Below are 14,069 nucleotides of genomic sequence, written 5' to 3'. Positions count from 1 at the left end.
TCGTCTCCATGGTTACTTTGTGTTTGTGCATGCACGTGCACGTTCGCGCGTGCCTCCCTGAGCGCCACGCTTCAGTCTTTAATTGTTTTCTCTGATGGAGGCTGTTGCGGATGGTGCTCCAACTCGAAGGGAGCAGAAGTGCGCATCAAGTGGGTCTGGCGCTGACAACCGCCGCGGAGCAGCTGGAGACAGAGACACTGAGACAGATCCACTCATGACTGGACTTCAACACCACGAACAGGATGGTTCATCGCAATGAAAATGCATTTTACTCGCTGTGGTAATTTTGACATTCTTACTTGGATAGTTTTTAGTTTTTCGCAGCTTCTACTAGATGGTAAGTGACTTTTAGTCCTGCTCTCTGTATCGAGTTTTAGCTGTTATTAGCTGCATGTATTCTTATTTGTTGTCAAGCTTTACACTGATTTATGCATCTGCTAATAAGAATGTTTTACGACACATCGACGGAGGTTAATCCCACCTGCATGATTTAAAATACAAAATATATTGAGGAAATCTTGGCACAGGTGACAAAACCAAACTTTGATCGTGGTAAAATTACATTAAATTTTTTTTTTTTAAATAAGCCAATTATACATGCAATATAAAAATATGAGATTATAAATAGGATCACATTATAAAATGTGACGAATACAGCTGTGGAAAAAAAAATTAAGAGATCACTTAATATGTTCAGTTTCTCTGATTTTACTTTTTTAAAGGTATATGTTTGAGCAAAATGAACATTGTTCTTTTATTCTATGAACCACTGACAACATGTCTCTGATATTCCAAGCAAAAATTTTGCATTTATTTGCAGAAAATGAGGAATGGTCAAAATAACAAAAAAGATGCAGTGCTTTCAGTCCTCAAATAATTCAAAGAAAACAAGTTTATATTCACTTAGAAACAACAATACTAATGTTTTATCTCAGGAAGAGTTCAGAAATCAATATTTGGTACAGCCTAAGTCTAACTAACTGCAGTCACAACTGTTTTTGCTCCAATAAAATCCTTTTTAATATTGTAATTTCTGAATATTTTAATCCTGTTTCCTGTAATTCTATTATTGTTTCATTCATTTGAACCAATTCATGGTTGGAATTTCAATTACATGTCTGTCGGATGACATCATTAGCTGGGTTAAGCTCTGTACAGTGTCTGCACATTGAAAAGATGATGTAACAGTGAAGGGGCAGCAATGACCCTCAAAACGATTCAAGAGCCTGGGGAGAAGAGATTTCACAAAAAAAGGGTTTCTCTTCATTGTTCCACTTCTCTCCAAAACAGCCAATAAAAACCTGTTTTCTTATCACCACTGAAACAGAGGCACACAGCAGCAAAGTGTATCAGCACAGAGGTGATTGGGTCCCCAACATGAGGACCCCTCGATAGGCCCAAACAAAGAGCCTCAGGGGTAATTTGCATATGAAGGAGCCCTTACATGCTGCGGGAGGGGGGCTGTGTGCTCTGAATTTTACTGAGCTCTGTCTCAAAGCATCACCAGTTTCAGCTGAAAAATAAATCAGACATCCTCTATGACAATTACATTCAAACTATTTAGGTTTTACTGTGCTTATAAGTAAAATGGACATGTAATGAATGTACCAGCTGGTCCTTCTTGTTAATACAGATATGGTCAATTCATCAATCGCCAACATATTCTGAATCAAACTCTGTAGACACAAATGGTAGCTTCTGGAGAAACCAGCTGCTCCTTTGTACAATTGATTGACCTCCATTAAAGACAGATGATTGGTCTCTGAGATGGAGAAGATGTCCTTTAATCAGTCTCTCAGGTCTCTCAGACTGATTGCACTCTTGAAGGTTGATTACTTTGCATGATTATTGAAACATCTTAACAATTTGTTCCCTCTAATACATTAGTAATTTTCTTGCACTAGTCATGTAAATCACACTTTAGAAATGGTCTTTTCTCCTTTTAATATTCATGTGATACTTTGAGGGCATTTGGAAAGTACAGGCTGATTGTCACCAAAAAGAGAGCAGCACTTCTGAAGACAAGCCTTCCTTCAAATCTGGTTTTTTTTTCACTAATTTTTTGGCCATCATTCTGAAAATAACATCTTCAGAATGATGTTTTGTTCGTTGTTGCTCTGGGAGAATGAACAAATTTTTTTTGTTCTTGTGAAGTATGTATTGGCCTTTAGTCATGCAATCCACAAATCCAGCAATTACAGAAGACCTTCAAAAAGAAGCAGTATTTAATAAGACAACTAAAAGAAAACCTGTTTGTAATTAGCCAAAAGCTTCATATAGAGGACACAGCAACCATGTGGAAGAAGTAGCTTTGGGCAGATGAACCCTAAATTGAATACTAAAATGAATACAATTATACAGCAAAGATGAAGAGTTAAAGATAAATTTTCATTTTATGTAACGTGCTTAGATAAAATGAAAGTTAGACCTATCGCAACCTATTGAAAGAAACATAATGGGTCATCTTTAAGTAATTTGGATATTTTAGTGGTTCCACACTTTGGATTCAAATATTTGTGACTCAGAAAGAAAGTCCCTTAACATGTCGCAGATATGGAGAAAATACAAAATCTGAATCTTGCAGGAATGTCACACCATATTAGACAGAAAAGCGAAAGGCTTCACTGGTTCTGTTTCTCTGATTGTGTGCCAGAACGTAGAGCAGCTGGAGGGGAAGGAGTCACCACAAGGTGCTGATCAACCAATCAGAAGCAGACTTTGAGAAGCGCATCTGTTTGGTCATGTTAATAAGTAATAAGTAATATGGATTCTACAATCTCTTCTTCTACCACATTTTTTATTTTCAGGAAAAAACTTAAATGGAAACAAACTCTCCTTTTAGATGAAACCACCTCAAGCTGTTTCCACTAAAATAAAAAGACAGGTATACAGTTTAAGTTTAATACATTAAACAATATTTAAAGCTAACCAGTTAGTGACTATTTTTAAAAGCTTTTCTGGTTTCTAAAAAAGCTAACAAAAAGAAAAGGAGGTCTTTCATGCAGGAGCAGTTTGTCACATATTGACAGAAACTCTCAGGATCATAAATATTTGGAAGAGTTAGGACTCTGTCTGCGTGTTCTGACTGTTGAGACTGAATTATAGGATATTTTGAACAGACTTAAGGAAAACGGTCCTTGTTGGTGAGACGTCAGATCAATGTTCTCTCTTTTTACAAAGGTGTATGCTTTGCTAAATAAAGAATCATGAATGTGTTTCAGTAAAGGAAAACATCTTCGAAGTTTGATATTAAATAACACATCATGCTCCTAGGTGCGTCCCCTGACAAGCTGTCTCAGACTACAGACCCCTGCCTCCAGAACCTGTGCCAAAATCAGGCAATATGCAGAACCCGTGGGAACGGCTACTCCTGCTTCTGCGTGCCAGGTTTCCAGGGCGCTCACTGCCAGATAGACGTGAACGAGTGCGCTTCACAGCCCTGCAGGAACGGAGCCACCTGTGTGGACGGAGTGGGTAGATTCTCCTGTTTGTGTCCTCCTGGATTCACAGGTGAGTGTGTTTAGTTTTAAGCTAAATGTGTAGAAGTTTTATAGACGACTTTTTAATATATTTTTATGTTATCTTATGCTAACTTATAAATATGACACAGTCTGTATGGACAACATTTATATTTTAGCATCTTATGGTTTACGGTGCCTTTCAAAACAACACATTTTGTCACATCACAACCACAAACTAGGATTTTGGTGGAGATTTTATATGACTGACCTACACACACTAGTCAATACATATAGACTAATCTGTGTGAAATATCATATAAATAAATATATTTATATTTTGTTAATGTAAATGTGGTTCCAAACTAGATAGTCATTTGCATGATCTTTTCTAAATCTGACAAAAAGTATTTCCTTATTTATAATACCGATACCAAAGTCACAAGATGTTCAACATAATCTCATTTTAATTTCTTTATATTTTTTGTGTAGGAGTTCTTATAAAATTGCTACTTCGTTATTAATATATGACTTTATTCTCATACTATTATGTTATTACGTCCTTATTCTGGCAATGTTATGACATTATTCTTGTATTATTACGGCTTTATTCTCCTATTACCATGACCTTATTCTGGTAATATTTTATTTGTTTAATTTAGTCTTGAATTACTGTGATTTATTCTTGTAATAATATTGTTCTCATATGACTTTGATCTGTTCTCATAATAAAAAAAACAAAACAAAGGTAGCCATTTGAAGTACATAAATACTTGCATTCTCTGCCTCTTACAGCTCCTCTACTCTGCTCCTCCAGACTAGCGGCAGCAGCAATTAGCAAACACCTTTTATTTGGCTTGTCCAACACTCCTAAGAATTTTAAAGACTTATTGGAGAAATGTTGTTGTGATGATGTGCTGAAGGAGTATCTGTTAGAGCAGGAGCTTCTTAAAGAGACAGAGGCCCAGTATGATTTCACATTAAATTGCAAAATCTGATTTCTTTTAAGTCATATTTGATATTTACAGTATTTTTATAACAAGTGAAGGTAACATAATTTACTTGATGTGCTATAAAATGGCTTTATGTTCCTGGTAAATACATATTACCGCCCCTTAGCAGATCTTGCGAAAAGGTAATCATTCAGATTCTCCTCATTTTTCTGCAGGAGACAACCCACATAGTGCTAGAATCCTGCATACAAAGCACGGTTTGTTTCCAAAGTTTAGACCAGCTGCAGAAAGGGTCGCTTTCCTGTGACATAAAAAAGAAACCCTCGATCACAGTCAGCTGGCCTGAAAGCTTTGCTTATTTTTCGCCCTCCGCCCCCAGCCTGTGCAGCTGGGCTCACCTGGACTCTGAGATCTGTGTGGCTTTGATGATGTTCACAGGAACCATTTGTGAGCTCCAGGTCGACCAGTGTCAGTCACAGCCTTGTCTTCACCGTGGCACTTGTGTTAACCACGCCACAGGCTTTCGGTGCATCTGCCATGTTGGTTTCCAAGGAGACCGATGCGAAATCAACACAGACGATTGCCAGGAGCAGCCATGCCAAAACGGGGCTCTGTGTGTTGACGGGGTGAATGAGTAAGTCTTTACGGATAAACGCCTGTTAATGCTGCCATCATGGAAACAAACTGAAGATAAAATACTGCTAGTTTATAAATTACTGACCGGCTTGGCACCAAAATGTATGAAAGACCTGCTGTTGTTGTATCTACCTTCCAGACCTCTCAGGCTTCCTGGTTCTGGTTCTGATCTGCATCTCCAGAACCGGAACCAAACATGGAGAAGCAGCATTCAGCTTCTATGCACCACAAATCTGGAACAAAATTCCAGAAAACTGCAAAACAGCAGAAACACTGAGTTATTTTAAAAACCCACCTGTTTAGAATTTATTTCAACAAATAATTATCACTGAAACATTAACCAACATTTTTTATGTGTATTGTTGAGTTTGATAATGACATTTGACAAAAAATGTAATGTTTGTCATTGGTTTCACAATTCGCGAGCGCACAATGTTTTTTTTTTACGTTTTTTATTATGTAAAGCACTTTGCTAATGAAAAATGCCACACAAAGAAACATGATTGATTGATTGAAGGAACTTCTGAGAAAAATATTACCGATATATTTTTTATATATATCGGTAATATGTGATTGTCTCAGATACAGCTGCGACTGCTCACACACAGCATTCACTGGGCCGCACTGTGAGACGCTGCTGCCACAATGCAACTCTGATCCCTGCTTCAACAGCGCCATCTGTAAGGACAACCAGGGTAACTACACCTGTGAATGCTGGCCGGGTGAGAAAAATAAAAAAATTTTTTTTGTGCTCATGAAGTTTTGATCTAATCATAACCGCAGTCTGGCTCCTCATTTCAGGGTTTGAGGGCCGTAACTGTGAGATAGACACAACCGAGTGCAGCAGCAGTCCGTGCATGAACCGTGGCAGGTGCCTGGAGAGGTCATGGCAGGCTCTTTACGGCAGCGAGCCTCTGCTGCCTGAACGATACGACCACAGATATGCTGCAGGCTACATCTGCATCTGTCCTCCAGGAACAGCAGGTACACTGAAACCAGGGCTGCAACTAACAATTATTTAGTGATCAATTATTCTATCAATAAATCACATTCTGCAGATTTTTTATTTAACAACTCAAGCTTATTTTGCATAATATTAGAAATGCATAAAAATACAAAGAAAGAAATCACTAAATTCCTTTTTAAAAATTAGTAAATAAAGATTTTAGCACCTAAAATGCAATAATATTCCTTTACTGAACCCTTGATCATTTGTAGCAAATTATGCATCTGCAGGTAAAAATCCTTTTAACATGTAAGAAGGACTTTCTGCTCGACTTAACATTAACTCAGTGTAGGGCTGATCTGTGGAGTATTTTTGGGATTAATCAATTAATAATTGGATAGCAAAAGGTGCTTAATAGGAAATATTTTACAGAACTTGGACCAAGTGAAGAGAAAACTGAATCTTGAGGAGCTCTGAGAATTTCTTGGTATTAACAGATAAAAAATGTTTTTCTTTCCTTAAATGCAAAATGTATATATTTTTTTGTACAGTTTTGGAATAGTGAGTGTGTTGTTCTTTTAGCAAATGGCAATTTTTTGAGTTTCTCTACACTCAAAGTGTCTATTTTCAACTAATATTCTGATAATGGCATCATGAAAGTTTGCCCTTTCAATAATAATTGTGCACTCCACACTGGAACTGGAAGATATTAAAAAAATAAAAAAATAAAACACAGCAACAAAAAACTATTAATAAAAGTAAATAAAAACCACACACAACTGAAACTATTTATACTGGATCATGATGTCTCTGAAATCAAGCAAACCAAAATAAAAAGAAATACTGATCATCAGAATTCAAATGATAACTTATCAATAATTAATTGGTTAATTGTATATTGTGACAGACTAACTAGTAATGAGAGTGGACATTTTTTTTTTTAAATTGTAACTTTTGAACTTGCAAATTTTAACTTTATCTCTTTTGTAGCAAAAGATACATTTTGAGCTGTAAAATGCTGACATTATTTCTTGTGTTTAAGTGTTGCTCCCACTGTGAGCTGCTGCCTACTGATAATTGTGTTCTGAAAACTGACTCTCTGCCAGTGGCGGCGGCTCTGACTCAGTAAGGTGGCTAAATAGCATTAGCTTAATCCCCGGGGATCTGGCTTTGCTGGTCTCCTGACTGAACATATTCGCCTCGACATGCTTCAGAGCACACGGCTACACAAGCAGCAGAGCTTCGATGGGACGCAAACACAAACTAATATGAAGTCAAACAAGTTTGGGTCGGTTCTGGTTGCAAACGTGTCGGCATGATGTGGGCACCCGCACCATGGATTTTGTGGATTTTGTTGCTTGGGGCAGGTAAACTGGAGCTTGTGTTTATATGAATAGATTTGGTAATGCTGTTACATAACAAGTCACCTGGTTCTTTCATCATTAATTACTGGTTTTTTCAAACAGTTTAATGCTTAACAGACGTTTTATATTTTAAATTCTTTAATTTATGTTAAAATCATTTACCAGTGATTTAAAAAAAATCTTTGCCAGATCTAAAAATGCCAAGTTAAGACATTCATGTAGAGATTTTGGAGGAAATAATTTGACCAGAATAACACATTTCTATATCATTACAGCAACAAAACACATATAAAAATATATATTTGTCATGGCAGAAGATTTTGTAACAACAGGAATATTTTTCACAATTTATATCTGAAGTCAAAGTTACATCAGAGAACAATATCTAGTTGTTTAATTGTTGTTCTACTCTGCAAAAGACCAAGTATTTTGGTCAAATTTGGTCTAGTTTCTTGAATAAATATAGATTTTCACTACAAATTAGAACATTTGCTGATCTTTTCTAAACTTATAACATGGACAACAGGTTTTGTAATAAGTGAAAAACTTGCCAGTGGAACTAGCACGTTTTGTCTATATTCAAAAATTATTGACATAAAACAATGTCTTATATCTTACTGAAAGGTTACATAAGTTAGCTTTGTCTTATTTTAAGTGTAAGATATTTACAGTATGCCCTGCGACAGACTGGCAACCTGTCCAGGGTGACCCTGCCTCTCGCCCAGAACGTTAGCTGGAGATAGGCACCAGCACCTCCTGACCCCACTAGGGACAAGGGTGTTAGAAAATAGAAAATGGTCTAGTTTCTACTAGACAAAAATACTTGGTAAGTATACTTGATATTTGTTTTTGCAGCATAGAGACTTTTCTGAAAATTTCTGCTTCTATATCTTCTGTCTACAGGTTTCCACTGCCAGGAAGTGGTGAACCAGTGCGAGTCCAGTCCCTGCCAAAACGGGGGTCAATGTGAGAGCCTCGACGGGGGCTTCACCTGCCAATGCCTCAAACAGGCGCTTGACGGCGTTCTCTATGGAGGTACGAAATGCGACGTGAAATTAGTCGCCTGTGAAGGTCATGAGTGCCAGAACGGGGCCTCCTGCTCTCCGTTCCTGCTGGACGGGACTGACGGTTACTTCTGCTCCTGCACACCCGGATACACTGGACCGCTCTGCAACACCCCGACCACGTTTTCCTTTGAGCGCAGAGGTTACCTGTTGCTTCACAACCCCCTGGTGAACGCTGATCTGACTACCAACATCACGCTGAGCTTCAAGACCGTTCTGCCATCTGCGTTGTTGTTCCAGAGGAACATCAGGGGGATGATGCTGCAGCTTCAGCTGGACAGGGGTCAGCTGTTTCTGATGCTGTGGAGCGAGAAATCTGTTGGGTCTGATGGAGAGATCCATACTCTGGAGCTTCCACATAATGTCATGGATGGAGAGTGGCACACTGTGGAGGTTGTGCTCACAAACGAGATCCTGAGCCTTAGATTATTTGATGACCCTGGAAGCTATGAGAGGCAGTTGTATCACACGGTGACCCCAGTCCAAACCAATCTGACAAAGCTTGAGACTTCCCCTCAGGACACATTTATAGGGGGGGGCCTCAAAAACCCACATTGGTTCAGTAGACACTTTAGTTTGCCCGTGTTCATCGGGTGCATGCGTGATGTGTTCGTAGACTGGCAGCTCGTTGTTCCAGAGGAATGGCTGAGCGACTCAGCGGTTAACGTGTCGCCCGGCTGCAGCCACAGGGACCGCTGCCGGGACGAGCCGTGCCAAAACGGAGGCCGGTGTGAGAACCTGTGGCAGAGCTACCAGTGCCAGTGCACAAGGCCTTACGAGGGGCACGACTGTGAGGAGGGTAAGTTCACAACAGGAAGAGACAAATTTTTCTTCTTTATATATAAATGCACATTTTAGTTTTTGTTTTCTTTTTTGTCAGATATAAAGTATTTAAAGGGAACTTATAATTTAAAATTCACTTTTTGCATGTTTTTATACTAACATTTGGGTCTCAACTCTTTTTCAAAGCGCTCCAAAAGACCACTCAGCTGTTTTTGCTAATATGTTAATTTCTTTTGGTGTCTGAAAAATGAGCTACTTAAAATACCTCCTAAATGTTAGGTCACAGTCGTTGGGCACTACAACATGCCTCTGCTAGTAACCCCAGCAGAGGCCAACCCGATCGGGTTGCTAGGAAACGGAGCTCACTTGGTCAGCTGATTTTACCGCTTTACAATGGCTGCTGAAAAAGACACATATTTGTTGTTCACTTACTATCCAGAAACTACTTGCTGCATTCTTGTTGATTGTGCAGAAGGCTCCACTTCTGCTTTTCAAACATGTCCTTTTCTATAATTGCGCATGTGTTTGTAGCCATTTTGTCTAAACATTAAGTTGGGGGGTGTGGCCAGCAGCAGCTTATTTGAATTTAAACTGAAAGAGGCCCTAAAACAGTTCAATCTGAAAGGAGATCAATATAAGCTAAACTGGTCAGGCTGGAGTGTCATTATATAAGAAAGATTTTGTTCAAAATATGTAAAGAGCATGTTTTGTGTAGCCCACAGACCTATTCTAAGCTGTTCCATGAAGTATAATAGGTTGACTTTAAACTGATATTAGTTTCCAGACCTGAATAATTAGAACTGGAGGAGAAACAGTTACATCACAGGCTCCAAATTTCATAAATGGGTAATTAAGTAACGTCCTTAGCTGCTTTTGTGTAACAGAATTTGCCAGAGACAAGTCCAATCAAAAGCCAGAACAAAGAGGCCCGGGAAGAGATCCTCTTATCCGACGTAGCGGATTAAGGATACAAAGGATCCTATTTAGAAAATAATCACGTCCTGCAAGGAAATGTCGCACATTTTTAACATAATTTCACAAACTTAAAACAGCAGGAAAGGAATTATACTCATTTTAGATTTATGTTTCAGATTATTCTTTAATTTCGGTGTAAAATGGAAAGCACTCCATTTTTCTCCTTTATGAGTGTAAATCCTTTGTTTGCTGACACAAACACATTTCTGCAAGGCTACAAATTTTGACACATCAACATGGAAACGTTTTGAAGCTTGCGTAAGGTTTTTTGTGACGCGCTCTCCCGGCCTGAGCCTGTTTTTTTTCCTTCGTGGTTTCACTATCTAATAAGATGACCGACCCAGAGTGGAAAGTGCTGACAGCTGACACAGAACACGTTTCAATGAGGGCCACCGTAAACTTTCCTCTTTTTGAGACTGAACTCCAACAGTTCTGCAGAAACTCTAAACTAATACAGATTTTCTTAAAATACAGTAAGTTTAGTGAGGTATTAATACTCATTTTGTCATGTTCCAAACACGAACTTACATGTTATTCTTTGGGATTGGATTCAACACAGATTTATTGTATGATTGTGAGCTGGAAGGAAAAGAATAGATGGTGTTGCATGCATTTGTGTGCAGCCCTCTTTTTTCAATACCACTGAATAAAATACAAGAAAGTCAGAATTTACTGAAGTAATCCTGTGTGTAAGCATGCAAAAATCTCTCTTTCTGGATGTGCAAAGATGGTAGAGAAATACTCTAAAACATTTGAAGCAACAGATGGTTTTAGGAAGTACCAATCAGAAGAGCTGAATACAAATGCACTCCATACTTTTCAGATTTTTATTTTGAACAAATTTAGAAAACTTTTACTTCCACTTCACAATTGTGTACTGCTTTGCATTAATCGGTCACATAAAATCTCCAAAAAATATGAGTTCAAAAAACCTTTCTGATATAGTCATACGGCTACAGATAACTATTATTTTAGCAATAAATTATTCTAATGATTAATTGGATAAAAATAGTCACATTCCGCAGATTTATCATTTAACTACTTAAGCATTTTTAAACAATATTTGAAATACATTAAAAATACAAATAAAGAAATAAGTTTTGGTTTATTCACTGTTCTGAATGTGTTGTTCTTTCAGTAAATGGTCTTTTTATAGTCTGTATTCTCCAGTTAACTAAATTAGCTGACTTGATTGTTTCAATAATCAATTCATTATGATTAATATATAATCGTTTCAGCATTGATCTGGTTGTATGTTTAGGGTTATACTGCTAACAGTTAAATTTCAGCCTGATTCAAATCTATAAGATTATTTTCTCATTTAGCAGACATAGAAACAAATCTTTGTTTTTCCGTATCTCAAATAAATTTGGGCTTTTTAGTTTGTTTTGTGTCTGTGCATCATATGAAAACACATAATCTTGATAATAATGTCCTCCAGACTAAAAACTGACTATCTTTTTTGCAGAACATGTTACTGCTCGCTTTGGGAATGAGGACTCTCACAGTTTTGCAGCCTTCGCCATCAACGACGATCTGGGTCAGAACCTCTCCGTCTCCCTGTTCCTGCGCACGCGGAGGCGGAACGGACTCCTGCTGGTGCTCTCCAACAGCAGCAGCAGCCCATACCTGCACATGTGGCTGGAGGGCGGCAGGGTCAAAGTTCGTCTCCATAACTCTGAGAGCGTGAGGGCACAAAGAGCCATTCATGATGGAGAGGTCCACTTTGTAACTGTAGAGGTTCTGGATGGTCGCATGTCGCTGTATGTAGCGGGGCAGAAACAAGGCGATGTGGAGGGAGGGACTGTAGATGTCAACGCAGGTGATGTAGTTTTTGTTGGAGGTCTGCCGGAGAAGAGTAGCACTTCAGAGTTTGGTGGATTTTTCAAAGGCTGCATCCAGGATTTGAGGATCGGCGACACGAGGCTGCAGTTCTTTGGGCTGGACACTTTGCTGACATCATATCCTCTTGAGCAAATAGAAAATGTGATTCAGGGCTGCCCTGGAGACAACGCCTGCAGTGTAAGCAAACACACTGATAGCTGCACAAATACATGCTGGAGTTACATGTTGGGTAACACCTGAAAATTGCACATGTACAGTATTTTTATGAAACAAGGAAGGACCAAAGGGAAAGGGGCTGATGTAATTAAAGAGTTAAAAAGTGGAGCACAAATATTAGAGGAGCAAATATTTCCAAAACAATGTGATGAGAAAATACAGTAGATGCATTGTGAATTGCAGAAGCTGAAACTGATGGAGAAAACTGCTGAAAAAGCTCAAATCGAAGTAGAACAACCATTTGATCTGATCTAGAGCTGGAGCATCATCAGGTCACAGAGAAACATCCAACAAAAGTCCAGCAAAAGAGAAGAGCATGTTAGATAAAGTTATTAACAATATAATGCATAAAAACAGCAGGTTGTACATTACTATGACTTAAAACGGGAGGCTTAAATTTTAGTGTCTGTAGCTCAAGACAGTAATATTGAAAGATAAGCTTTATGAAAGAGGGAATATTTTTCTGCATTTTGATGTGTGAGTAGTTTCTTTATTATTAAAGTAGAAGCAGCTGGAAGGATTTATTTGCAAAATCTGAGAATCGTACAACATTTGCATATCAGTGGAGTTTATGTTGTCATCAGCTTTGGCTGAAAACATAATTATTTATTTATAAATATTCTAAAACTTCAACTGTGATTTTATAAAATGTAAATGATAAAAAACTGAACCAACAGTCCAAAACTCTAGCAAACCAAAACACTTTGGTTTAAAGGACAGTTCTACCAGATAATAATGCAGCGTATGTTTGTTTCTCATTCACAGAGAAATCCATGTTTAAATGGGGGCATTTGCTTCTCTGGGTGGGACGACTTCACCTGCACCTGCCCCAGCAGCACAGCAGGGCGGCGCTGTGACGAGGTAAAGTGGTGTGAGCTGTCCCCATGCCCCACACCTGCAGAGTGCAAGATGGTGCAGCAGCAGCAGGGATACGAATGTAAGTGACTCCAATTTACCTGCACAGCTGAAATTGCTTAAAATGAAAGATGAAAGAGGTGGGTTGTTTTTACTAAAACAGAAAATGTTTCTGTTGTTTTACTCCAATACAAGGTGAATGTTCTGCATATTATCTAATTATTGCCCTTGTTCTAGGATTTACCAGTTACGTTCTTGACTTGTCTCTATGTGACTGAATGTCACAGCAGTTTTATTTAGATTCTGGCCTCAATCTTGTATTCAGTATCTGATCCGTAAAGCAGGATTGATCCAAAGCTACTTTATCCTTTTCTCAAAGGGATTAGTGATGACTCTGTCTTTTAAGGAACCCGTTTCCACTGATACGCTCATTTCTTCATCTTTACACTGCAAAATCTTACCATGAGTTTTAGGTCTAGTTTCTGGTGCAAATATCTTAGTATACTTTAAATAGGACAAAGCTTACACACAAGTGACTTTTCAGCAAGATATAGAAGCTTGTTTCAAAACAATAATTCCTTAATATTGATGAAATATAGTTCCACTGGCAGATTATTTCACTTATAATTTAGGAAAATGTGCTGTTATAACTGAAATAATCTGCCAGTGGAACCAGTACTTTTATTAAATGAATATTAAAGAATTATTGACTTACGACAATCTCTGATATTTTATATATCTTATAACGTTATTTGTAAGTTAGTTGTGTCCTATTTCAAGTGAACTAAGATAGTTACATTAGAAACCTGAAAAAAATTCTTGGTAAGATTTTGTGTTTTTGCAGTGGATTATTTTTATTATCTGCTGCAACTGGTGTTGTAAAATTGGGCAAAGTTATTTATTAGGTTCATGCTACTTGATTTAAGTATGATTAAATCATTTAATGTTGATGAAAGCAAAATAAAACTTAAACC

General features: G+C 38.0%; 1 protein-coding gene across 6 annotated transcripts in view; it reads left to right on the top strand.

Moving 5' to 3' along the window:
• Positions 1-67: 67 nt before the first annotated feature.
• Positions 68-14,069, top strand: part of crb1 (crumbs cell polarity complex component 1) — a 28,419-nt gene continuing 14,417 nt past the window's right edge. For 3 of the 6 annotated variants that reach the window (XM_032572650.1, XM_032572651.1, XM_032572654.1), the window contains exons 1-8: positions 68-337; positions 3,274-3,510; positions 4,850-5,045; positions 5,630-5,769; positions 5,849-6,031; positions 8,261-9,220; positions 11,648-12,201; positions 13,006-13,177. In XM_032572650.1, the coding sequence (XP_032428541.1) occupies positions 256-337; positions 3,274-3,510; positions 4,850-5,045; positions 5,630-5,769; positions 5,849-6,031; positions 8,261-9,220; positions 11,648-12,201; positions 13,006-13,177 (2,524 nt within the window). In that variant the 5' untranslated portion in view covers positions 68-255. Of the gene's footprint in view, positions 338-3,273; positions 3,511-4,849; positions 5,046-5,629; positions 5,770-5,848; positions 6,032-6,788; positions 7,361-8,260; positions 9,221-11,647; positions 12,202-13,005; positions 13,178-14,069 lie in introns of those variants that run through there. The other 3 variants (XM_032572653.1, XM_032572652.1, XM_032572655.1) reach the window with 3 other exon arrangements.

The sequence above is a fragment of the Xiphophorus hellerii genome, chromosome 9 (genome assembly GCF_003331165.1).
Source record: "Xiphophorus hellerii strain 12219 chromosome 9, Xiphophorus_hellerii-4.1, whole genome shotgun sequence".
Classification (NCBI taxonomy): domain Eukaryota; kingdom Metazoa; phylum Chordata; class Actinopteri; order Cyprinodontiformes; family Poeciliidae; genus Xiphophorus; species Xiphophorus hellerii.
This window is presented reverse-complemented; position numbering and strand designations above follow the sequence as displayed.